Source organism: Brassica rapa, chromosome A04, assembly GCF_000309985.2.
Source record: "Brassica rapa cultivar Chiifu-401-42 chromosome A04, CAAS_Brap_v3.01, whole genome shotgun sequence".
Classification (NCBI taxonomy): domain Eukaryota; kingdom Viridiplantae; phylum Streptophyta; class Magnoliopsida; order Brassicales; family Brassicaceae; genus Brassica; species Brassica rapa.
Genome location: NC_024798.2, coordinates 3,172,187 through 3,200,125, shown reverse-complemented (window position 1 = coordinate 3,200,125; position 27,939 = coordinate 3,172,187). Strand labels below are relative to the sequence as shown.

Here is a 27,939-nt window from a genome sequence, read left to right as displayed (position 1 = left end):
TTTTTCAAAAGCATAATTAAAAGAAAATTGTAAAAATACTCTTATTATTTTCTTATAAGTAAATAACTTTCCTTTTTAATAGATTGTTTTATGTTAAACAATTATGACAAAAAATAACTACAAATATTTTACATCTATATTTAGGTTTAAGCTTCCACATATAATTTTTACAAAATACAATAGTATTTACATGAAAAGTATTACCTGAGTATTTTCTTTTAATTTTTTGATACAACTCAACTTATTATTATCCTTATTACATCTTATGATGCTATCATAACTTTAAATTTTATTGTTATTGTCGTACATAGGTATGTGTGCATATGATAAATATGTGTTTGTATGTATAAGACAAAATATATAAATAATTAAACATAATTTTTATATTAAAAATAAAATAGTTGTATAAAATCTAAAAAAAATAAAATAATTAATTTTCTTTTTAAAATCTAAGTAAAATAAAAACGTGAATGTAATCTTATTTTTCTTATAATTAACTAACTTTAGTTTTTAATAATTTTGTGTTAACAAATATAAACCTAAATTAACTTCAAATATTTCACCAAATATGATTCTGATAGGTGTCAATTAAAAATATTAGATTGTGAATGTGTCAATAAAACTTTCATTATGTGAAAATAACTTCTTCTTTTCCTAAAATCTTAAATAAAAGAAATTTCTAAAAGAAAATTCTTTTCTACTCTTAATCAATTGTTAAATTTTATTTAATAGTAATTTTTACTTCAAAGATTTAATGATAAACATGATAGTAGTAACAACTATTCAATTTACAAGAAAATTTGTAAAAATATTAATGATATTGAAAAAAAAACGAATTTTGAAAATTGCAACTATTAACAATAGTTAATATTAACTTGAAATAGTTATTTGATAGAATTTGTTTTTTTAAATCCTAGAAAAAAATATAATAATAAAATATTATGTAATATTAATTTCCTTTTTTTAAATCTTACAAAGCTGTAAAAGAATATTGATAGTTGTTTACCTTACTTATAAAAAAAATCCTAAACAAAAGAAATTTGTATAATATTTTTAAGTCCTAACCAAAAAAGAGTTGTAAAACTTTATTTGATATTATTTTTAAGAGAGTGTTTGATGATGAACATGATACTAAAAATTATTTAGTTAACAAGAGAAGTGTAAAATTAGTATTGATACGAATTGTAAAAATAGCAATTTTAAAAATATTTATTAAAAACTAAAAATAATTAGTTGATAGAAATATATTTTTTTCTTATGAAATTCTAAATAGAAGATAATTGTAATAGGTTATATGACAGTAATTTACCTTTCTAAAATCTTAAACAAAATTGAAAAAAAGTATTTAATATTTTTTTATTTTTTAATTGTAAATAAAAAGGAGATTTATAAAATAGAATGTTTCTTTTTTTTCAAAAATCCTAGCAAAATGAAATTTTAAAAACTTATTTAATAAAACATTAAATTAATACATAAGAACATGTATAATGTTGTCATTGATTCGATTGGTGTTTAACTTTCATTTCGTTTTTACTTTTGATTTCTTATTTTGGATTGTGTTCAGTTTAAATGTTTATGTATAGTATTTTTTCTAATCCTTAGTATAAATTTTATAAAAACTCATCTATAGACCATGATTATAAAATATAAATATTAACTTGAACTTATGTGTGAAAATATTTTAATTATAAAATAAATCTCAAACAACATATGAAAAAAAAAACAGTTATAATACTATAATAAAATGATTTACTAATTTATGATTTTTATTAAATTAAAATATCAAACAAAAACCGGTTGCAACACAACGGGGTCATATCTTGTTTTATAATATTTTAGTAATCTATAAGAAGAGAAGAACGATGAACAAAATCAGTATCAAACTTTCTCGTCAATGGCAGATGACTAAGTTAAGAGAGTAACTATTGTATAGAATTTCTGTTACATTGATTGATGCCAAAATATGGTCTTGTAAAGTTAAGAAAGTAACTGGACAAACTGGATTGTCTAGACATTTCCATCTAAATCACGATATACAAATGTAATATTCCCTTCAAGATGGAGAAAATATATATCTTACTAGAAGAAATTCAAATTGAGTAGGGAAAACTGCTTTAGTGAATATGTCAGCCAATTTATACATGTTCAAACATGAAGCGTTCTGATCGACCCATTTGAATCTTCTCACGAACGCTATGACTATCTATCTAGTTCTACATGTTGGTAGTTGTTCGTGTAAGACCGGAGTATTGGCAATATGGAGCACCCATGTTATCACAATAGAAAGAAGAGGGCTAAGTGCCAATCCAAATATCATGGAGAAGATAGCTAACCACATCATTCCTTTTAACATCAAAGTAGGGCTGGGCATCATTACTCGATACTCTCCTTATACTCGTGACTTGACCCGTATTTGCCTTGAAAGGCCGAGTACTTGCCGTTAGCAAGGCAAGTAACAAGTCAACAAATTTTACTACGTGTTCTTGCAAGGCAAGTATCAAGTATCGTTTTATTTTTTGGTACTTGCCTCGTTACTCATTATTTGTTACTTGTTCTATAAAATACTTGTTACTTGCTAAATAATACTTGTTAATTGCAAAAAAAATTGGAGCATCGAAATAAAATGGAGGAACAAAATGGAGGAGCATTGAGTTTCATATGGTCTTTCAATATTTTGAACGCTTATTTTCATTTTTGTCTATTTTTTTTGAAAATTCATGTGAATTATGAATGTTAAAAAATAAGAATATATATCTTTTTGTATGTAATCAAGACACAATTACTTGGTTTAACAAGTAACAAAGGCAAGGCAAATTACTTGCAAGTATCAATTTTTTTTCAAGTACTTGATAAAACAAGTACTTGTTTCAAGCAAGCCAAATATCGAATCGTAAAAAAATTACTCGGACAAGGCAAGTCAAGTAGCAAGTAACCAAGAATCGGCAAGTACTTGCCTCGTGCCCACCCCTTCAAAAGGCATGGAGCAATATTCATCTTCAACTGAAGAGATGGCTATTACATTAATATGATTATTGGATTTCTAAGAAATGATCAGGGAAAAGCCAACAAAAGTACAAAATCCATTCACTAATCTCCGCATATTAGACGTAGGTTTAGACGTAGAGACATTAAAATGTATAGACACCATATGATACCCGCTAAAATTTGGGAATTTAATTATGTGAGTTATAATTTTTAGTTTATATATGGCCAACTCTCCAGTAATTGTGATAACTGAAACTGAAAGAGAACTATAAGTTTGATAATATTCCCAAAAGGATACAAAAGAAGAAACAACTAAAAACGTAACAATTTGATTACAAAAACAACAAGAAGGACAAGAGTCACAAGACTTGGAAACGTCAAGCTTCGCTTAAATATGTATATTAAGGGTAGCTAGAGAACAACATTGAGGCCAATAGATGTTTGTGGAATTCCTTCACGTCCTCTTATTCTTGTTTCCAAACAACAAGGACAAGTAAAACAAGATCCTAAAGAAGATACCCCAAGCAAACGTAATCCACAAGCAATCCCATTTGCTCAACTGAGATATACCTTGCTGCAAAAGCAAGTCAGGCCCTGTTCTCAAGCATGTGGACTCCTTTATCTTCGTTCCTAAAGAGTTACCCAGTGTATCAAACATCTTAACCTTTATCGCATCAGGCACTTTGGCGAAAAGCGTACCATCAAATACTTGAACTCCTCTTACAAAACATCGAGATGGGTCATCAAACTCATTGATCAAGACAGCTTCATAAGGATACTTCATCAATGAGATGTAATGAAACCATATCCAGTAACCCGGTATCCGATCACGGTTAATGAAGAATCCACCCATCAGTAGACAGTACGAAAGATAGGAAATAGTGACCATGAAACTTATCATGACATTCGGAATAAGACCGGATATGAAGGTGACGAAAGAGGAACCAGACCAAAAGGCTGCGTAGATAATGAGACAGTAATACAAGAAGCTCTCTAGTCCACCGCTTAAACCAACTGTCCAGAACGTGGTAACAGCAAATGCAATGGAGAGAGCGAGTAGCTGAGGCAGAGACACGAGAACGTGAGAGATAACGTATGAGTATGTCCTGTATGCATTGTGAGTTGTCTCTCTCAAGAAAATGTAACGTTCATGGATAAAGACAGGGAGGTTGTCTGCACAGGTGTAGAACATTGTGGACATGGCGAATGAAAAGAACGCGATTCTCTCTTGTGCACCTCGTGGAGTGTTGTCCAGCCTCCAATATATAGTAGCTAAGATAAGACCAGTCACCAGGACCGTAGCGAGCCGTGTTATAATGAGCTCGGGGGTGCGGGACCAGTTTTTCATGTAACGTTTGGATAATATATATGTCTCGACCAATGGCGTGTTTGCGTATGATACTGTCTCCATTGAGATGGGGTTGGAGCTGGTCGAGCCGGAGACTAGTTTGCCTCTGGAAACACTTGTAGTGATGGATTCTTTTAGAGACAATGCTTTGTAAGGAGTGGTCATTGGCGTGGCTCGAGGAGATTGGTTCTGTTGCCACTTCTCGTTGAACTCTACTAACTCTTCGGTTCCTTTGGTCGATCCTTCTAGTTCTCGGACTAGGTCAAGTGCAAACTCTGTGATGTTCTCTTTCCCCGGGACTGGATGTCCGAAATCAGACAAGAACTGAGGAAGACTTGTCGGAGATCCACTGAACACACTCTTGCCGCGAGATAAGATGATAAGACGGTCAAGCAAGTCTATGATACGAGCGCTAGGTTGATGTATCGACATAATTACCATACTGCCACTACGAGCGATACGTTTAAGAACTTGCACCACCATAAAGGCGTTGGTGGAGTCCAACCCCGAAGTAGGTTCGTCGAGGAACAAGACAATAGGATCGTGGATGATGTCGATGCCGATCGACACGCGCCGCCGCTCTCCCCCGGACACTCCACGGTGTCCTTCGTTTCCTATTATTGTATCCGCCGCGTTTCTGAGCCCTAGCTGGTTTATTAGGGCTTCAACCCGCGCCATTTTCTTGGACTTGGACAAGCTTCTTGGGAGACGAAACTCTGAAGCGAACATTAGTGTTTCTTTGACGGTGAGCATCGGAAACAAGAGATCGTCTTGCATGACGTATGCTGATATCACTTTTAGGAGTTGACTTTTCAAAAGTTTCTCTCCGTTTAGAGTTACCGTGCCTCTCAAGCTACTCACACGTCCCGCCAGTGCGTCGATCAACGTGGACTTACCGGCTCCGCTTGCACCGAGAACGGCAAGGATATCGCCGTCGCAAACCTCGCCGGAAACATCGTTGAGTAGAGTTTTGACTGAAGCGGCCTTTCCCTTGACATCGAAACAGAGATTGTTGAAGGATAAGAGAAACGGCACGGGTCTTGTTTCAGGGGAAGCGAGATCCAATACGTGATGAACCGAAGCATCTTCGCCGGAGTCTTTCTTCCGGTGACCGTCTTCGAGATCTTTTAGCAGTTCGCCGAGCGTTGGTGACTCACAGCCGCCGTCGAGAGAGATTTCTTGGGATTCCGCTGCAACACGTGGCATCTTGACAGCGAAGTTAAGGGCGTCTTCTTTTCCGACAGTTAACGGTGATTTATTGGAGATGATCAAGCTAACCGCGAAGAATCACTGTGCATGTGGGAACCCTGATTAAATCATAAACATCTTTTTAGAAAATAATCATAAATATCTTTATTTTGAAAATAGATAAATATATATAGTTTATAAAGTAACATGCATAGTTGACTTCAACACATGATAGACAAGCTGATACGCAATAGAAACTCATCGAAGGGATACGATACAGCAATGTCCGTATGGTTTGCTTGTCAAACAGGTGGATAATATACATACATGTGATTTATGTGTTTAGCCCATTAGAAGATTGATTTCACGCTGCATTTCATTGTAAAAAGGTTCTAAATCGAATAAATTTATTAATTTAATATTCATTCAAACAAAAAAAAAAGTAACATGCATAGGAAATATGGATTCAATTTTAAATTTTAAGTGAACAATAAAGTATTGTAAAGATCATGAACAATAAAAAGAACTGATCCGCACATGTGTTGGTTCTTAGATTTTTATACATTGATATTTGTTTTTCATAATTAGTGTTATATATTTTATATGAGTCGTAATATAACTAATTGTATTCAAAAAGACTTAGACCGAATAAGGTAATATGGTTATTTCTGGTACAAATATCCGAATCCGTTTCAGATACATTTATTATTTAGATATTTTTAGGTTCTTATACATTAGAACCGAATTCATCCATGCCCAGAAAAATCCAACTTAAAATCTACACATAAATTTATAATATTCAAACGGTGTCTAATTTTAACAAAAAAACGATACATGAAAAGAATACCCTTACCTAAATAGATAGCCAATGTTCATCACTAACTGGTTTTATAAACTAACAAAAAAAAAACTCTATGTGTTTGGCTAAATTAAGTGAAATAGAAAGATTTTTTATTTAGTAAAATAATTATATGGATTGAAAAATTAAGTGATAAGAAATGTAATATATTTTTATTATTTTGAATTAAGTTATTATTTTATTCACAAAACATGTCTTTGAATTATATTTTTGGTTACGTAATTTTCAATCGATTGAAACTAAAACTAAAAAAAAAAATTTAATAAAACAAACTAAACTGAATGTTTAATCATATGCAATACCCAGTTATTTTCTATTTTTGATTTTATAATTGCACAAAGTTAATATTGATTAACGAATAAATAAAAATCTACATTATTATTATGATAATATAATTAATGATGTGATTTATTGTTAAAATAATATAATTAAGGAAATAGTTAAACTGAATAAAATATGGAAATACAATTAATATAATTATATTAATGAAATTATTAAAAAGACAAGATATTATTTCTTCTTTTTATATTGATATTCATGTTTCTAAATAATTGTTATTTATCAACCGTCTTTCGTCGTTCACATGGATGCGGAGTTACCAAATTGGTTTACAGAGTCAATATGAGTCTGTAGATGTTCTTTTGCTGTAAAAAAAAAAAAATAATAATAATTTTTATTTATATTGATATTCGTACCAAAAGATATATTAGTTTTAATAATATAGATAGATGTAGAAACTGGTATATCTACTAAACGTATGAAATTGTGAACTTACGAGTTAAACTTTCTGTTATCTTCTCTCCGGAGCTTAAAACATATCTGAAGTTCAGTTTTTGTTTCGTATGATCACTGGGAGCTCTCTATTTCTCTTATTTAAAGGGAATAGAAAACCCACTAATTATTTTTAATATGAAAATTTTAAATTAAAATTAGATAAGTAAAGAAGAAACAAGAATCGTGTCTCTTTAATTAGTAAGAAACTATACGAAAAGGATTCGTGAGTCCGTGACTACTGACATCCTAAATAAATAATGGATTAGTTGGCAAAAATGCCAAAAAATAATAAATAGTGAAATGATATAAAATCAAAGAATAATAATTTGGCAAATAATGTGGATATTAAATAGTGCCGTCACTTGCTCGTTTATGGTATATCAAAACATAAACGAACAAGTGTTTTACTGTTTTTGTCAATGGGATTTTTCGTCTTTATGATGTAGCTTTCGTTTTTTTTTTTTTTTTTTTGTCATCAAGTACAGACTCATACTGACTCTGTGAACCACTCCGGTAGATTTTGATCCATGTGAACGACAAACGACGGTTGTTTCCTGGTACTGCGTGCTAGGCTATCCGCTCTTGAATTTTGCGTCCTTGGTACATAGATAATCTCCGAACGTGTGAAAACCTCTTTCAGGACTTAATATCTTCCAAATAACTTGCAAATGCGGGCCATTCTTCTGGTTCTGAAACCATCTTCACCAACTGAGAACAATCCGTTGCAAATGTAACCTGAAACTGGCGTAAATTTTTCATACATTCCATTGCCCAAAGTAGTGCTTCTATCTCCGCATGTAGAGGGGATAGACAAGCTCGGACATTCCTTGCTCCTAACAACCCATCAAAGCCTTCTAAAGTACTTAGCTTTCGTTTTTATGATGTAGCTTTCATTTAGAACGAATAACAAGAGGTTAATCCATTTTACTCAAAAAGAGGTTATCCGCGCGAATATTTATTTTTTTTACATTTTTTCTAAATAAATAATTATATTGTAGAAGTCATAGTATATACATTTTTAAATTCTTAAATAAAATATTTTTAACACAATAATTTTATATTTTATGTTGAAATTTGTTTTTGGAAAATTAAGTGTATCATCCACATTTAAAAAACATAATACAAAACCGTTGAAAAGATTAAAAATAGAATATTTTGAAAATCAAGACCAATCACAAAATATTCAGGGATGTAATTGAGTTCTAATAGATGCTTAAGACTGAAATTTTGTATAAATTAGTCTCATAATTAAATATATGAGTGATAATAAGTACATCTGAGATAACGAGGTAAACCTCACACTTTAAATAGTAATCATCGACGGTTGAGAACAGTTTAATGACTTTCTAAAGATTTCGGAATGCTCTAGCGGAACGTATCAGTTTGGTGGAAATATGAAGCTAATGTTGTAATGTTTGATTTAGGGAATTTTCGTTCGAACAAATTTGTGATCGTCATTTGAATTCTCATCTTTCGGATCCATAAATGTAAGTTAATATTAAAAAATAAGTACATGAGAGAATAATGTCAAGAAAGAATTTAAGTACATGTGAGAATCTAATTTATATGTATTGTTTAATGTATATTGATTATGGAGACAGATCTTTGATTTAATTATTCAGTCTCCATTATACATGTATAATATATGTCAATTAATCATGTATAAACTATACACGAACTAACCCCGACTGCATGTGCCGAATATTGTATTCATGTACTAATACTAATTTGAATTTTATATAAAAAATACTGCTTTGCAACTATTACAGAAAAATAGAGAGATAAATTATCTTTGACCAAAAAGAGAGATAATGTCTCAATTATGTTCTTACCAAAATTAATATTAAAAATAAATAATAGAGGAGAGAAGAGAGAACATGTTCTAGTACTAATACTACACTTGTTTTCATTTAATTGGTTCAATTCTTTTTTATTCATCAAATATTAATTAAATAAATAAATAATTAATGTATGTTAGTATAATAATTGAGAGATACACACTTTGAGAACTTTATTGTCCATGATGCTCTAAGAGTACCTCACATAGATAATAGAATAATATAATTACGTTTTATAATTAAATGCCAAAATAAAATAAAAGTGAGCCAATAGAAAAGTGTTAAGCATTTTCCTTTAGATAACATATATTTTGAACATTTTCATAATTATTTTAGTTATTATATTTATTGTACAATGTATAATGTTTATATATAATTTTTTTAATGTAATGGCTATTTTTGAATTATTTTGTTACTTAAAAAGCGGATATAACCATTATTTAGTAAATAAAATAATCTGTTAATTTAATTGATTTATTATTGATTGAAATGTTTTGTAGTATTTAAACTTGCAAAAATAAGTTCTATTTATGTTCTTTGTTTTATAAATTATTTGAAGTTTTTTAATTATTTAATTTATCTAAATCATTTGAAAGAAAATTGTTAAGAATTATAAAAAAGATGAGTTCTAATATCTTATATTCTTTGGACACAAGATTAATTCTACTATTGTTTTGGAAACATGGATATTAGTATATAAAGAAGTAGGCATGATCATTTTACCCGAACCCAAAAATCCGACCCAAAACTGACTCAAAAATACAGGTTCGACCGAGAATTTTACCCTATCAAGTCTAGCGATGGAAGACCCGTAGGTAGCAGGTTCGGGTCGAGCAATGAACCGGGACCCGATGGAGTATTTTTGGAACTGACATTTTTTAGACTTAATGACTTATTCTACGACCTGATGCACCTTTTACAATTCCCCTTGTAAACTTAATGACTTATCGAACCTGTATGATTTGAATATCTGGTGTACTGCAGGTTTTCAAATTGTTTTTTGTCATGGTTATTTCAGTTTTGAAATGGCTATGGTTTTGTGTTCGGGTGATATGCAGGTTCATGGGTAAAAATAGATCCAAAACTCACATTTTAGACCCGAAAATGCATGAAACCGACCCGAAATAACAGGAACCAATCCTAAATACGTGATATTTACCAAAAAATGGATCCAAAATATCAGGAACCAAACAGACACCATAAAATCCAAAAAAAACCAGGTGTTAAAGGGTCTGAGACAAGTGGACCCGACAAGACCCGACCCGGAATCGACCCAAAAAATTATAAGTACCTAGTTAGGTCAAAATTTCCAGGACCCAAAGGATCCAGACCTGATAATATCTGATCCGAACCGACCCGAGGACCCGGATACTCAGGCCAAGAAAAAAATATATTGTTTGTAAACATGGATAGTAGTATAAATAAAAGAATATTAGCGATTTAATGTAGGTTTAACAATTAAGTAGAAATGTGTATTTAATTTAAAAAATTACAAAATGAAGGTTAGGTCCAACATAGTGTTTATGCTTTAATAATATAGATACAAGTAACAATAGTATAATGCTAATCTCAATTTTATTATTAAAAAAATTAAGAAATTTATAAATTTATTTTAAATAGACATAATGGCTACTTAAAAGATTTTATTTATAGAAACCCCAAATTTTATTAAAATATTAATGTTAAACTGGTTAAATATTGAGAAATTGCCTTAGATAACCCTATACCAATTTTTTCTTTCCAATCTAGACCTTAAGACTCAATGTCACAAAAATGTTTCATTTAAGATGACCAATTACCTTTTTATCCTTTTCATTAATTCCTCAATTACATTTAAAAAAAAAATGAATCGACAATTATTCAATCGCCGTTGTCTTCAACTCCTTCATCTCACCGTTATTAGCTTCAGCGTCATTCTCCTTCATCGTCTCCTAGATCAGCCGCCATCATCTATCAGCTCTGTCATTGTCTTTCCTTAGCTTTACGACGATCTCTCTCAACTCCGTCAAAAGTCAGTTTCGACGATCTCTCTCAGCTCCGTCGTCCACGATCTCCCTCAGTTTCACCATCGACGATCTCCCTCAACTCCACCATCAAAGATCTCTCTCAGTTTCATTGTATCTTATTCTCGTCGTCATCAAGGTATATCATATTTATCGTCCTCTTCGTTGATTATTTTGTTTTAATTTTCTTTTCAAATCAGAATATCAGGTAGAGAAGATTTACCCAGATAGGGCACAACCACCCCCTCTGATTGGTCCCACAGTTGACGTATTGAAAGCGTTTTGCTGGAAAATACAGTGTCCACCAAAGTTAAAACATTTCCTCTGGCAACTCGTAGCAGGATGTATAGCAGTTAAGAAAAAATTACAAGGGAGAGGGATTCAAGGAGATATCTTCTGTGCCAGGTGTGGAGCTGACAAGGAATCGATAAATCATGTTTTTTTCGAATGTCCTCCAGCGATTCAGGTTTGGGTTCTTTCGAAGATACCATCGAACCCAAATGCTTTTCCAACTAAGTCTCTTTTCACAAATATAGATCATCTCTTCTGGAGAGTTCTACCACAAATGGAGGATCACCAGTTCGCCTGAATTCTATGGTACATATGGAAAGGCCGTAATAACAAAGTTTTTAGTAATTTGGATATTAACCCCATGGATACGCTCAAGTTGGCAGAAACAGAATCTACACTCTGGGCGGAGGCTCAGGTTTTAAACGAGCAGCGAACAGAACCACGAACTGTGGTTACGTCTTTGCCGACAATTCCGGGTAGATGGTGTTTTACAGATGGTTCTTGGAAAGATGGTGATATCTTTTCCGGGCAAGGATGACTTAGTATGCTAGCAGGTTTTGATGGTTTATTGGGGGGCGAGGAATGTTTGGGCTAGCCTCTCTCCTCTTCATGCGGAGATGGAAGCGCTACTCTGGGCAATGGAATGTATGAAAAACCTACATCAATTTCAGGTTACATTTGCAACAGATTATTCTCAATTGGTGAAGATGGTTTCAGAATCAGAAGAATGGCCAAGTTTTGCATATTATTTGGAAGATTACATGACCATGACAGAGAGTTTCACACGATCAGAAATTATCCATGTTCCACGAACGTTTAACACTATGGCGGATAGTCTAGCCCGTAGAGCTAGGATGCAACCGTCTTACGTTGTTTACATGGATGCAGATCACCCAGTTTGGTTTACAGAGTCAATATGAGTCTGTAAAAGTCGACGACAAAAAAAAATCATTTAGGAAGATTTTTAATTAGATTAGTTAGGTTTACGAATTAACATAACGATGATTAACTAACATGAATGCATTTTGTGATTTTTTTTAAATTTATAGTAATTATGTTATTAGGAAAGCTATTATGAACCATTTCTCTTTGTAGCCAGTAACATGTGTTTATTTGTAGCTAATTACATCTGCTTATATATAGATCAATGTTCTCTACTAATATAAAATGAACTCTATTTAGTGACCTTTGTACCTAATGAATTTGCTCATAGAGTTTGACTATAGCCAATTAATTTTGTTTGTTTGTAGATCAATGTTCTTTGTTTGATATGTGTTCTCAGTTTTGTAGACAATAAACTCTATTTAATGATCTCTATAGCCAATGAAATTTCTTATAGATTTTGATTATGTTGATTTGGTTTGCTTGTTTCGGAAGATTTAGGTCTAATTTAGGATTAGCCATCCTGAATAAGGATTGTCTTACATTTCCTTACACGCTTTTTGAACTGTTTTGGAAGATTTATTTCAAATTTAGGATAGCCATCCAGAACAAAAATTGTCTTAATAATGTCTTACACGTTTTTTGAATTTTTTTGGAAGATTTAGTTTAAATCTCTTTGATTCACAGTTGGTTGATCTTTTTGAGATTTGGTTTTGATCTTTTTAACAGGTTTTCAAAATATGGTTGAATTTTTCTTGTGTTTGTGGAGGATGGAGCTAAAAGGATACTTTCCAGTGGGAGTTTTATGTGGATAAGAACATGACTGCACTGTTTATTCACTTAGAGTAAGATCTTTAATATGAAAATTTGCTTAAAATGGTATTCAAGAGGAAGATATAACTTTTGAGCTATGAAATCTCTTTGGAGGTTAAAAGTATGGTTGAAGATGTACCGACAATCTCCATAAGAACTTTCATCGACAAGACTAAGTGATTTGATGGAATCCGTTGCTTGTGTGTAAAGGTTTGTTATTTGATGGAATCCGTTGCTTGTATGTAAAGGTTTGTTGTTTTATATTAATTAAGCACTATTCATGATAGCTTTCCTAATTATGTACTAAACTTTCAAAAAAAAGAATTAGAATTCCGCAGGTTCTTTCTGATTCACATAGCTGTAACAAGCAAGCTACTAATACATGTGCTTCTTCAGTTCTCTTGAATGCTTCTTCAGTTCGTTCAATACTTGTCTAAGTACTTTGGAAGACTTCTTAACTATGTTAGAATATATCTTGAATACTTGTCTAAGAATTTTTATTTTTCAAAATTAGACAACTTCATTTGATTCTTACCAATATAGTGTACAAATCCTTAATTTTGGATAAACACATGACATATTTAATTGAGACTTTTCTTATATGCACTCAAAATATGTTCTGGTTACTCATCCTAAATATGTTACATGTTATCCTAAATACGGTATATCCTAAAATTGATTAATTTTTATTTTTCAAATTTAGACAACTTCATTTGAGTCTTACTAATATGGTGTACAAATCCTTAATTTTGGCTAAAGACATGACATATATAACTGAGACTTTACTTATATGCACTCAAAAAATGTTCTGGAAACCCATCTTAAATATGTTACATGTTATCCTAAATACAGTATATACTAAAAAAATGTGATTAATTTTTATTTTTCAAAATTAGACAACTTCATTTGATTCTTACAAATATCGTGTACAAATCCTTAATTATGGCGAAATACATGACATATAAAATTGAGACTTTGTTTGTATTCACTCAAAATATGTTCTGAAAACTCATCCTAAATATGTTGCATGCTCCTAAATACAGTATATCCTAATTTTTTTTTTTTCAAAATTAGACAACTTCATTTGATTCTTACCAATATGGTCTACAAATCCTTAATTTTGGACATATATAATTGAGATTTTGCTTATATGCACTCAAAATATGTCCTGGAAACCCATCCTAAATATGTTACATGCTATCCTAAATATGATATATACTAAAAATGTGATTAATTTTTATTTTTCAAAATTAGACAACTTCATTTGATTCTTGCCAATATGGTGTACAAATCCTTAATTCTGGCTAAATACATGACATATATAATTGAGACTTTGCTTGTATGCACTCAAAATATGTTTTAGAAACACATCCTAAATATGTTACATGCTATCATAAATACGGTATATCCTTTTTTTTTCAAAATTAGACAAATTCATTTGATTCTTACCAATATGGTGTACAAATCCTTAATTTTGGCTAAACACATGACATATATAATTGAGGCTTTGCTTATATGCACTCAAAATATGTTTTGTAAACCCATCCTAAATATGTTACATGATATTCTAAATATGCTATATAAGTACGTTTGTCAATATATTCATTTATATTTGACTAAACCACTATCGTACTCTACTTAAACCGTATATCCACCCGTGTTTGATTCTATTCGGAATCCAGACATTTTTAATTAAATAGATAATGCTTGTGTATATAATTTTAAATAGTTAGTCCAACAAATATAACACCATAGCTCAGCGGCAAAACACTATATTATTCCTCGAAGAGATTTTTAGTTCAATTCGTCCAACAACTTAAAATCCCTGATAATTTCAAACACCTCTCACTGAATTTCTGGAAATCTTTCCTGAAACAACACAAATTATTTCTGAAATGGAAAAAAAACACACACACACACACTTTCACAAGCACAAGCAATCAGCTGGAAATGTCATAAGCAAATTCACGAGCCTACCAAAGATATCAATATGCGTAAGCCAAAACAACTAACCAAGCAATTTTTTTTTTCAAATTTGTTAATATAGGATTTTTTTGAAAGATATCCTAAAACTTAAAAAACCTTCCTGAATTTTTTTAAAAATAAACCGTAAAGTTTTATAAGCACAAGTAATCGACTAGAAATGTCATAAGCAAACTCATATCAGTCACAGTCAGGAACAACAGCTAGTTCACACACACACTTTCACAAGCACAAGCAATCGACTAGAAATATCATAAGCAAACTCATCTCAGTCACACTCAGGAACAACAGCTGGTTCTCAAGAAAAGCATCTGATGTAACTCAACTTATATAGAAAACAACTGAATCAAAGGTATATTACCTCGAAACCTTGTGTTCCCAAAATTAAGCAGCCTTTGATTTGAGCTCCAACAACGTCCAAGGCCCTTTCCTTCGTTGGACAACAAGTGCAACAGAGCATTTTCTTTACCAGAACAACTTCTCGAGTAATGGTGTTTCTCTTCAGCTACAAACAGTACCAACAAAATTTAATGATGCACATTACACTTGCGAAAAACGAGAACAAGAAAAAAACTATAATTTTCATGTGTGTTCTTAACAAGAAAAAGATACAACTTTTAGAGGAACAAGAGAACTAATACATCGACACACACATGTTTGAAACCATATCATATCACACAATCAGACTAAAAAAATTCGAATCTGAGAGAAATAAATCATTGGTCAAAAAGAACTAGGAACATCAAAGATTCAAAATGGCTTACCAAAAAGCAAGGTCACAGATTCATCTTCTTCCGTAAGCCAGATTTTGTAAATCAAGCTTAGTGAAATTCCTTCTTTGTAATTCTGATTATGTTCACTCTGTTTGATTTGAACAACAAAACAAGCTCAAATATATTATCTGAAGAGCAACAAATTTAAATCCCCAATTTTCAATTCAAAAACACTAAGAAGAGAAGATTTCCAAATTTTCAATCAAAACCCTTGATTTCGATTTTGAAGAAGAAACATTCAAAACTTACATCTATATATTCTGATTTGAATGTAAAGAGTGTGACAACGGTGGCTCGGCGTAATTTGTCTCCGGTGTCTAGATGGCGGTAACGTCGTAACCGTTGTCGAGCGAGAGAGAACATAAGTCTTTTTTTGTTTCCTAGGTATATTATTAATTGAAGATATTAGAGTCTTTTGAACAGTTAATGAAGACTATTTAAGCGATCCTCCAATTCAGAATCTATTTTGGAGACAAAAACTAAGAAAAAAAACAATTTAGAAAAATTGCCCTTAAATATTCTTTAGGTTTCTTCAAAGTAGAGATACTTGTAAAATATTTATATTGCTACTATCTAACATAGAAGTTTGAAATATGGTATCTCGGATAATTAAGATATCAGCTCAAAAGGATTTTAAATAAGCTTTCCTTTAAAAAATCATTTTATGAAATATATATTTTACATAATGGCCTTGGAAAAGTATATAAATAATTTATTTTGAATATTTATTACAGAAAAATACATAGAGATAAAACGATCATAAATGTTATTACTGCTATTAGTATCCCTTATATATTAAAAGAGAAGCATTGTAATAAATGCATTCACATTATAATAGACACGTGGCAACCTCACAGTGATTTGATAATAAATATGCTAACGCGTTCACACTATAATCATAAACGTGTTCACACTATGTACTTTGTGTTTTTTTTTTAATATAAAACTCACATACATAGTTCCAATAAAACTCTGAATTTTCCGGTTTAAATAAAAATAGATAACGAATCAAAAGCCAAACTATATATATATATTATTTTTATTGTTTACGGATAAAGTTGAGCAAAATATTCATAAATTTTGATTCAATTCGTTATCCGTTTTGATTTGAACAAAAAATCTGGATATTTGAAACTCTACGAAACAAATCAAATACTAAAATACAATATCCAAAAAAGAAGCAAATCACATATACCAATATTTTTAGGAACATATATCTAATTCGATATGTTATATGCATATATATACATATATGTAAAGACTTATATATACATATATATATATATGTTATATATATTATACTTTATATCAATTTTACAATATTTGTATGAATTAAATTTATTATATTAGGTACTAGAATTTAAAATGTTATATAATGTTTTATTTTTGTAATAAAATATTATTATTAAATTGTTTTTAAAATTTTATTTTACTTACGAATAAAATCGGATATTCTTTAAAATTCTAAAACATTTCGGATATCCGAGTTATCGAATATCTAGGTGGCTAAAGATCGAATCGACAAGAATGCTTCCAAATACCCAAATATGATATGTGCCCACCCCTATTTACGAATATAATTTTCTTTTCTTTGTATGAAAAAATGACTAATGTCAAGGTCTTTTTTATTTTAAATTAATTTTAATTTTATCTTTTATGTATTATTTTGAACAAAAATGTCATTTAATATTAATTAACAATATCTTTATATATTTTTCAACTATTTTTATATACTTTTTACATAAACATCATGTGCACCTTGATATGAGCACATTCTAACTAAGTATTAAACATACATGTGCACCTTGATGTGAGCACCTTATAACTAAGTATTCACCACAACTGAAGTATCTAATTTTTTTGAAAGTTGAAATATTTTTTCTTAATGTTTCTTTCACTACCGACCAAATTGTAGTGAAATAATTTGTATTAATAATTTTCTTTTAATTTTCTTAAACTATTATCTGTTTAAAAACTATAATATGAAACTATTGGTTTCGATATGACGACTATCTAAAATTCATAATATGAATTTAAAAAAATAATATTAATTTTTGGTTTTTACCGGAAAAAATAAAAAAATCAAACATTTTAACCGAATAAACTAAAATGAATATTAATTTAAAATAGTAGTTATATTTTAGAAGATTAAAAACCAAAAACATAAAACCTAACCAATATCCAGATTAAACAAATTTAATATCTTTTTTTTATTAAAAAGAACGAAACTAATAATCACATTCCGCGCAAGGCACGGGTTATTACCTAGTACATACTATACAAGTATACAACCACCGTTCGAGAAGCTATTATTTAAATTTTTTAAGCCTCACATAAATATGTAACCAACGCACATACTTATTTATGGGGCTACTACCTCACGTCCTCTTGTTTTTGCTCCCAAACAGCAAAGTAAAGTAAAACAAGATCCTGAAAAAGAGGCCACATGCAAACGTAATCCACAAGCAATCCCACTTACTCAGTTGAGTAACACCTTGCTGTACAAGTAAGTCAGACCCTGTCCTTAAACATGTTGACTCCGTTATCCTCTTCCCAGAGCAGGCCTTTGCCATAAGCCAATGAAGCATGGGCTTCCGGCCTTATTATTATTAAGTATAATATCAGCCACAAAATCCACAGAAGTAACTTTAGTCCATTGGTTAAATGGCTCTATCCTCTATAAGAGGTTAAGGGTTCAATCCCAACCAGCCATATTATTATTTTTGGCTTGTAGCCTCAACAAAACAAAGACCGGCTTTGCCTCTTCCTTAGCGACATTCCCAGAGTTTGTAGGAGCTTAACCTTTCCCGAATCAGACACTCCTCCGATAAGAGTACCGTCGAATACTTGAACTCCCTTTACAAAGCAACGAGAAGGGTCATCAAACTCGTTGATTAAGACAGCCTCGTAGGGAAACTTAAGCAGTGAAATGTAATGAAACCACATCCAGTAGACCGGTATACGATCTCTGTTCACGTAGAAGCCACTCAACACAACAGTAAACAGTATGCGAGATAGGATGTTGCGACCATGTAACTTAACATGATGTTGGGAAGAACACCAGATATGAAAGTAACAACAGATGATCCCGACCAAAACGAAGCGTAGATTATGAGGACATAGAAGAAGAAACCTTGTAACCCACCGTTCAAACCAACGGTCCAGAATGTGATGGAGGCAAATACTATGGACGGGGCTATTAACTGAGGCATGGTCACTAGAGAATAAGATATGACGTATGAAGATGTTCTGTAAGAGCTATCCTGAATATCCAGGACACGCGCCTCACGCGCCCCTAAAATTTCTCTCAAAAGCGAAACTGAGGTCGTCTTCCTTCGCCCTCCACCGGCGTCGGGCCCGACGTCGGCCCCCACCAATGTCGAAGAAGAAGAAGACCAAGCTGCTGCCGTCTGGTGATAGCCCCTCCGGCTCCGCCGTCTCTGTCGATTCCACCATCTCCGTCGATTCCGCTGCTCCAGCCGATTCCACCGCCTCAGCCCCCCCTTCATTGATGCCTATCTCCGCAGATCCAGCCGCCAATATCGCTGTCTCCCCACAGCACGCTATGGTGCCTGCATCTTCTGCTCCAGCTGCCATCGATGATACCTCTATCCTCCCTTTGGTTGTGGATACGGCTATCGTTAACCGTAATGAACAGATCTCAGCTACAGATGACTCTGTACCTGAAAAGGAAGAACATGAGGTCCAATCATCTCATATCCCTGTCGGTGAGCTCCCTCACCATGTTTCTGAGCCTGAACAAGAGAAATTGTCTGATGTTCAGCTTCAGCCGTCAAAACCATCGCCTAATGTTATCACATCTCAAACAACTCTATGGAGAGACAAAGTGAAGCCCAATGGTGGTAGACTAGATCCACAAGGAACTCCCTTTCTTCTAGACTCTGGAGAACCTTGTGTCAAGATACCTAATTCAGTGATTGAGAAAAATAAGAAGTCTTGGGACAGTTTCATCATTGGACAGTTCTACGAGGAAGCGCCCGCGAGAGGAGCTGTTCATGCCATTGCGAACGGAATGTGGAGTAAACACCGCCGTGATATCTCAGTTTCTAAGATGGAGGGCAACGCTTTCCTATTTCGAGTACCTTGTCCAAATGCTCGTCGTCGGATTCTATCTCAATGTTTGTGGCAAGTTGATGGGCAGACTATGTTTGTAGCGAAGTGGGCTCCCGGAGTTAAGCCGGAGAAACCAGCCTTAACCACTGTACCGGTGTGGCTAGATTTCACAGGGGTCCCCCTCCAATTCTTCAATGAAGACGCTCTTAAAGAAAATGCAGGCTTGGTTGGACACCCTCTATGTCTCCATCCCTCTACCCTGAACCTTACGAATATTGAAGTTGCCAAAGTGTACACGGTTATTGATCCTCGAAAGCCTATCCCGGAGGCTGTTAACGCGCAATTTGAATCAGGAGAGGTTGTCCGTATAGGGGTCTCTAGTCCTTGGCTTCCCTCTCTTTGCAGTCATTGCTCGAAAGTCGGGCACACGATCTCAAAATGTCCGTCTGCGCCTCCTAGATGCAGCATTTGTCGTTCTGTAAAGCACTCATCTGATGCATGCCCTAGACAGAACCCCCCTATTCCCAAAAGGTATGGAAAGGACCCTATTAGAAGTCAGCTTCCTATTGTCGGGGTTCCTGCTCCAGGTCTCCAACACCAATCCACACCTCGTGCTGCTGACCCTAAAGATAAGCGAAAGTCTAAGCCGACTACACAATGGGTGCGCACGGAAGGTCCAAGGCGCAATGAAAATGAAGTCTTCCCCAGCCGTGATATCCCTCCTAGGGCGGTAAAGCAATCAACAGCGAAAGCTTCTGATCCAAATCACAATGGGAAGCTCATTGTTGACCTATGTGCCAGTCTCTTCGACTCCCCGAAAAAACTGAACGTTTCAAGCTCTAAGGGTGGTGACTCGAGCTCAGAAAGTCTTTCATCTGACGAAGATGACCCGGATGAGGAGAATGATCAGTACATAAAAGTTATCTCTCGGCGTGAGAAGAAGAAAGCTAAAAGCTTGGCTAGGGCTAGAGGCCCTCTAATCCTCTAAATTTTCTACCTCTATGGATATTTTTTGCTGGAATGTAAGAGGTTTTAACGATAAAACAAAACATTGCGGATTTAGGAAATGGATGCGGAAGAATAAACCAGTTTTTGGAAGTATACTGGAGACGCATGTAAATAATGGGAAGGCTGCTTCAATAATTAGTAGAGTCTTCCCCGGATGGTCGTATGAATGTAATTATGAATTCTCGGATCTAGGCAAGGTATGGGTTCTATGGCATCCGACCGTCAGAGTTACTGTGTTTCACAAATCGCTTCAGTCAATCTCTTGCCAGGTTCAGATGCCTTTCTCTCCTACTGTGTTCGTAGCCACTTTTGTCTACGGTTCAAATTTCAGGAAAATTAGGCGCGCGCTATGGTCAGACTTACGCTTCCTATCTACCTCACCTTATGTCCTTAACACTCCTTGGACAGTTCTAGGTGATTTTAATCAAACGCTAGCAGCAAGTGAACACTCCTCATCTGATGCTTTCTCTTCTTCTCGTGGTATGAGGGACTTCATCAACTGTACACATGATACAAATCTGGCTGATCTAAAGTACTATGGGAACTCCTTCACTTGGTCCAATAACCAGGGAGCTTCTGTTATTTCAAAGAAGCTTGATAGGATCTTGGTAAATGACGACTGGCTCCATAAATTTCCTAACTCTCTTGGAGTCTTTGGGGATCCGGGGATCTCGGACCACAGTCCGTGCTGTGTCTTTCTTGATGTGGAAAAGCCAAAGACTAAACAACCCTTCAAGTTCTTCTCAATGCTAAATGATCATCCTGATTTTGAAGTGGTGGTTAAGGAATGTTGGAATTCTCTCCCATTTGATGGCACGAAAATGCTGAGGGTTTCAAGGAAGCTAAAGGCTCTCAAAAGCATCATCAGATCTTTTAGTAGAGAGAATTATTCGGGTATTGAGAAAAGGGTTTCTGAAGCGTTTGACGACCTCACTCACTGCCAGCATATTGTCCTCTCCTCTCCCTCTCCTCAGGCTGGTATAAATGAAAGATCAGCATACGACAAATGGATTATTTTGGCTAAAGCAGAGGAGTCATTCTTCTACCAACGATCTCGTGTTAACTGGTTAGATAAGGGAGATAGCAACACTGGATTCTATCACAGGCAGATGAGGTCTCGAAACTACATGAACCAGATTCTTTATCTGAAGGATGAGGCAGGCAACTTGATTGACAGCAAAGCGGAAATTATGGCCCATGCTGTCTCTTTCTTTCAGGACCTTCTTGGAGGAGAATCCGTTTCTTCAGCCTCATCTCTTGTGGATATTGAACAGCTTCTCTCGTATAGGTGCTCTCCATCAGTCTCGGACTCTCTCTCTGCTGCCTATACTAGTCAGGATATCAAGACTGCTTTCTTTGATCTACCAAAGAATAAAGCACCAGGACCAGACGGGTATCCCTCAGAATTCTTCACGGCACATTGGAGCACAGTGGGTCAGGAGGTTATTGATGCAATCCAGGAATTCTTTACCACAGGCCGCCTCCTTCAACAATGGAATGCTACGATCTTAACGTTGATACCCAAGAAGAAGAATGCTGATAAGATCTATGAGTTTAGACCAATATCTTGTTGTAATACAGTCTACAAGGTGATTGCGAAACTTCTCGCTAACAGGTTGAAGCAAGTTCTTCCTTCTGTTATTTCCAACACTCAGTCGGCTTTCATCCCGGGGAGACTCTTAGTTGAAAATGTGCTCATGGCAACGGAGTTGGTCCAGGGATATAATTGGAAGAATATCACAAAGCGTTCCATCTTGAAGGTTGATTTGAAAAAGGCTTTCGACTCTATTAATTGGAGCTTCATCTTTCTGATCTTGAGAGCACTTGGCTTCCCGGTTTCCTTTATCAATCTTATATCTCAGTGCATCACTACCACCCGCTTCTCTGTTGCTGTGAACGGTGAGCTTGGTGGCTACTTCAAGGGAGCAAGGGGTCTTCGTCAAGGAGACCCGTTATCTCCATATCTCTTTGTTCTGGCTATGGAAGTCTTGGGTCAAATGCTTAACAAAAACTACAGCACTGGTTTAATTGGCTATCATCCGCTAGCGTCTGATCCAGTTGTCACACACTTGGCTTTTGCGGATGACATTATGATTTTCTTTGACGGGGCTCAAGGATCTCTTCAGCAAATTGCGTCCACTCTAGACAGCTTCTCTTCTTGGTCTGGTCTTCACATGAACAGATCCAAAACTGAGCTCTTTGTTGTGGGAATGAGCCAAATGGAGGCCACTGATTTATGCAATATTGGCTTCTCTCTCGGCTCGCTTCCGGTCAGGTATCTTGGATTACCTCTTATGCATCGAAAGCTGCGAATCTGTGACTATAGGCCCCTTATTGACCAACTCAAGAGTCGCTTCACATCTTGGTCTTCTCGTGCTCTAACATTTGCGGGTCGTAAGCAGCTTCTCTCCTCAGTCATCTTCGGTACTGTTAATTTCTGGTTTTCTACCTTCATTCTTCCTAAGGGATGTATCAGGACTATTGAATCTCTTTGTTCGCGGTTTTTATGGAATGGAAACATCACCACCAGAGCCGCTGCAAAGATATCATGGTCGCAGGTTTGTTTACCAAAATCTGAAGGAGGGCTTGGCCTGCGTGAACTCGCTTCTTGGAACAAGACCCTCTGTTTGAAGCTTTTGTGGCTGCTACACGCTGAATCTGAGTCCCTCTGGGCTTCATGGACTAAAAAGCACCGTCTTAAGCATCTTTCCCTTTGGAGCATAGACGAACAAAAGCAATCCTCATGGATTTGGCAATCGATTCTAAAGTTGAGACCCTTGGCTGAACGCTTCATAAAATGTGAGGTGGGAAATGGCCAGTTAGCTAGCTTCTGGTATGATTCGTGGAACCATCTAGGACCCTTGATAAAATTTTTTGGAGTTGATGGTCCAAGGCATATTGGTATAGCCATCAACGCAAAAATATGTGAGGCTTGTACGGATACAGGTTGGATCCTACGACCTGCTAGGTCGCCACAGGCAGAGGAGCTCCATATATTACTCTGCTCCACTCCACTTCCCAGTCTCTCGGACAGAACAGACATTTACTACTGGGAAGTCGATGGTAAATCTCTCACCTCTTTTTCTGCTGCTCAAACTTGGAACTCTATTAGAAACCATGGGGATAAAAAAGAGTGGGAGGAAGCAATCTGGTTTAGTGGCCACATACCCAGTCAAGCCTTTCACATGTGGGTGGCCCAATGGAACAGACTTCCTACCCGGAATCGCCTCGCCATGTGGTCACCGGTACCAGACAAGTCTTGCCTTCTCTGTGGTACCCATGATGAAGACAGAGACCACTTATTCCTAAGATGCTCTTTTAGTGAACAGATTTGGAAACAAGTAACGAGGCGCCTTGGCTACAGACCGTTCCTCTTTCACACTTGGACTGCTCTCCTGGACTGGCTCCACCTTAAAGACAGGACCTCCTCTCTTACTCTCCGCCGGCTTGCTGTACACACAACTGTTTTAAAGCTGTGGTTTGAGCGCAATAACAGACTCCATAACAGCAGGTCCTCAACTCCAATGATCATCTTCAAAGACATTGACAGGACTATTCGCAACTCAATCCACGCTAGGAAGAGGAGACGGAAATTTAGGAATCTAATGAGTCATTGGCTTAGATTCTTTTAGCTTGTTGGAATAATTTATTCCAGCACTTAAGCTCTTTGTTGTTTTTTACCTTTTTTTGGCAACAAATTGCTTCTTCTATTTCTTTTTGTACATGTACAAACTTGCCTCATTTTTAATGATAATTCACATACTTATCAAAAAAAAAAAAGATGTTCTGTAAGCGTTGTGTGCTGTCTCTCTTAAGAAGATGTAACGTTCTTGGATAAAAACAGGGACGTTGTCTAAACAGCAAAAGAACATTGTAGGTACCACGAATGCAAATAAGGTTAACCTCTCTTGTGCACCTTTTGGAGTGTTGTCTAGCTTCCAATAGACCGTGGCTAATAGAAAACCGGTCACCATGACGGTAGCAATCCTTGTTCCGACAAGCTCAGGCATTCGAATCCAGTTTTTCATGTAACGTTTGGCTAAGATGAATGTTTCAAACAGTGACGGGTTTGCGTATGAAGATATTGTTTCCATGGAACCGGACGAGCCTGAGACTAGTTTACCTCTAGAGACACTTGCATCGATGGCTTCTTTTAAGGACAAGGCTTGTTGAGATGCAGTTTGTGTCGTGTCTCGAGCAAATTTCTTTTTCTGCCATCCATCGTTGAAATCTACTAGCTCTCTGGTTCCTTCGTTGGGCTCTCTTTCAAGCTCTCGAACTAGGTCAAGTGAGAACTCGGTGATGTTCTCTCTCTCCGGGATGGGATGACCAAAGTCGGAGAAGAAAGAAGGAAGATTTGCCGGAGAACCGTTGAACACACTCTTGCCTCGAGATAAGATGATAAGACGGTCAAGCAAATCTAGTATTCTAGCACTTGGTTGATGTATCGACATAATTACGATACTGCCACTCTGAGCTATTCTTTTAAGAACTTGTACCACCATAAATGCGTTGGTGGAATCCAACCCTGATGTAGGCTCGTCGAGGAACAAGACGATAGGGTCATGGATAATGTCGATACCGATTGACACGCGCCGCCGCTCTCCACCGGAGACTCCACGGTGTCCTTCATCTCCTATTCTTGTATCCGCCGCACTTCTGAGCCCTAGTTGGTCTATTAAGGCTTCAACACGCTCCATTTTTTTGGATTTGGACAAGCTTCTCGGGAGGCGAAACTCAGAAGCAAACATAAGTGTTTCTTTAACGGTCAGCATGGGAAACAAGAGATCGTCTTGCATGACGTAAGCAGATATCACTTTCAACAAACTAGATTGCAAAACGTTATCTCCGTTTAGTGTCACGGAGCCTCTTAGACTCTCCTTTGCAACACGTCCCGCTAATGCATCGATCAACGTGGACTTTCCAGCTCCGCTTGCACCGAGAACGGCGAGGATATCGCCATCGCAAGCCTCCCCGGAAACGTCATCGAGTAGAGTCTTCACCGAAGTGGACGAGGAACCAAACCGTTGGCGAAGAGTGACACTGTATGCGAGGTTGATGAAGGCTAAGACAAACGGTACAGCTGGTGGTACGTGTAAAGCATCGATATCTATTATGTGATGAGCCGTGTCGTCGCTTCTGGTGACGGAGCTGGAATCTTCTTTCCGGAAACTGTCGCAGTCTTTCAATAACTCGACGAGCGTAGGTGATCCGGCGGGGAAGATGTATTGTGTTTCCTCTAAAAGACATGGCATCGCAGTTTTTCTAGCACTTAGTGACAAATTCATCATACGGCTGTCTTTACAGGTTTTTCTACCGAGCTCTTTTTAAAAACCTTTTCAACGATTGGATGTGTATCTGGTTGTTACGCACGTTCAGTATTTATACAATTTTGTTTAATCAAGTTACTTTTCTTTAGTATAAATATTTATAAACGACTTCTTCTTGGATTCACCCCTAGGGTAAATCTCTAGGTTTATCAACCAATAAGATTTCATTATTTCAAATTCGATATCTTTTAAAAGAAGGAAACAAAATATTGTCCAGTTATATTATGTTCTTAAAATAAAAAAGTAAAAAAAAAAAGTAATTACAGAAAAAAGAATTAAAAAAATATTTTTAACGTCGTCAGCAAAACACTAAACCCTAAATCCTAATCCCTAAACCCTAAATCCTAAATCTTAAACCCTTGGGTAAACCCTAAATCCTTGGGTAAACTTTAAACCCTTAGGTAAATTCTAAACCATTGGATAAATCCTAAACTATAAATAAAAACACTAAACCCTAAAACTCTAAACCCACCCTTGAGTGTTTTAGTGTTTAGTGATTTTGATTTAGAGTTTAAGATTTATCATAGAGTTTAGGGTTTATCCAATGGTTTAAGATTTATGATTTTGGTTTTAGGGTTTAGGATTTAGGATTTAATTTTTTGCTGACGTCGTTAAAAATATTTTTTTTTGTAATTACTACTATTTTTTATTTATTTCTTATTAACTTTTAATTTTAAAAATATAATATAATTTGACAATATTTTATTTCCTTTTTTAAAAGATATCGAATATTAAATAACACAATTCTATTGGTTGGTGAACCTAGAGGTTCACTCTAGGGGGTGAACCCAAGAATAAGTCTTTATAAACCGTTCATAAGAAAAATGTTTTATGGTTTTCAACGAAAACGTCGGGTAAAAAAAACTGGAAACAATCCAGCAAAGACAGAATCAAACCGGTTGAAGAGAAATTCTTGATAGATGTCAATATCTAACTAGATTAAAGATTAAGATCCGCGCGCCTTGCGAAAGGCGAACATTCGATATACAAATATTATATATTGAATAACTGAGAAGCAAATAACTATATATATAATTTTAAATTGGCATGAACACATAAATCAAAATAATCATTCTCTTATTTTGTAAGATAAATAAATCAAAACACTAATCATATTTACTTATTTTCAATAGTATATAGTTAAATTTAAATAATATTAGTATACATATATAGTACAAATTTTAATATGATTATCTTTTTTATAAAATAGATTATCTATAAATAAGACTTTGTACTTATAAAATTTTATGATCATTTATATGTTTAATAACAAAAAAATTAAATAGCTAAAAACAAAAAAATTTAATACTAACTTTACTAATTTTAGTAATTTAAAATTGTATTTAAAATATTAAGTTCTCAATATTTGTTCAATAAAAAATTAGGAACTAAAAACATTTATTTTTATATAGTACATAATTTTATTTAAACAATATTAAAAATACATATAGTTTTAATATAAATATTTATTAAATAAATTTTTTTATTCATATAATTTTTTGATAATTTGTATCTTGTTCCAATAGGGCCGTCTCCACCATCTGAAAAGAAACAACTCCTCACCGCCAGTGGTTTAGCACAAAAGCATCCTGACCGCAAGACACTTTGACGACAATCCCATAGGATGTTGGGGGGCGCGCAGAGCCGTACAGCTACAACCAGCTTGGTTGAGCCACCGTGTATCACTCCAAACCCAGCCGCGACATCGGTCGGAGCATTTTTCAAGCCTATCTTAAGGCATCTCATGATCTTTTCCGCCGTCCATAAGCGGGAACTTACCCAGAGAGTGC

General features: G+C 34.7%; 3 protein-coding genes across 3 annotated transcripts in view; all 3 read right to left on the bottom strand.

The window, feature by feature from the left end:
- The window catches only part of LOC103863213, a 743,758-nt gene that overhangs the window by 223,094 nt on the left and 492,725 nt on the right, over window positions 1-27,939 (bottom strand). The window lies entirely within an intron of this gene.
- On the bottom strand, window positions 28-12,149 carry LOC103863190 (ABC transporter G family member 18). Its single transcript, XM_033290628.1, has one exon. The coding sequence runs from the start codon at window positions 5,537-5,539 to the stop codon at window positions 3,440-3,442; it is 2,100 nt and encodes a 699-aa protein (XP_033146519.1). The 5' UTR covers window positions 5,540-12,149; the 3' UTR covers window positions 28-3,439.
- LOC103863359 (ABC transporter G family member 19) lies at window positions 12,800-26,714 on the bottom strand. The gene is given in 5 exon segments (XM_033290625.1): window positions 12,800-16,524; window positions 18,010-18,284; window positions 18,499-18,731; window positions 18,734-18,983; window positions 24,603-26,714. Coding segments are annotated over 4 exon segments (2,160 nt in total). The 5' UTR covers window positions 26,111-26,714; the 3' UTR covers window positions 12,800-16,524; window positions 18,010-18,115.

Excerpts from the sequence above, each read along its gene's own strand:
- LOC103863190 (XM_033290628.1), bottom strand. The coding sequence starts at position 5,539 with ATGCCACGTGTTGCAGCGGAATCCCAAGAAATCTCTCTCGACGGCGGC.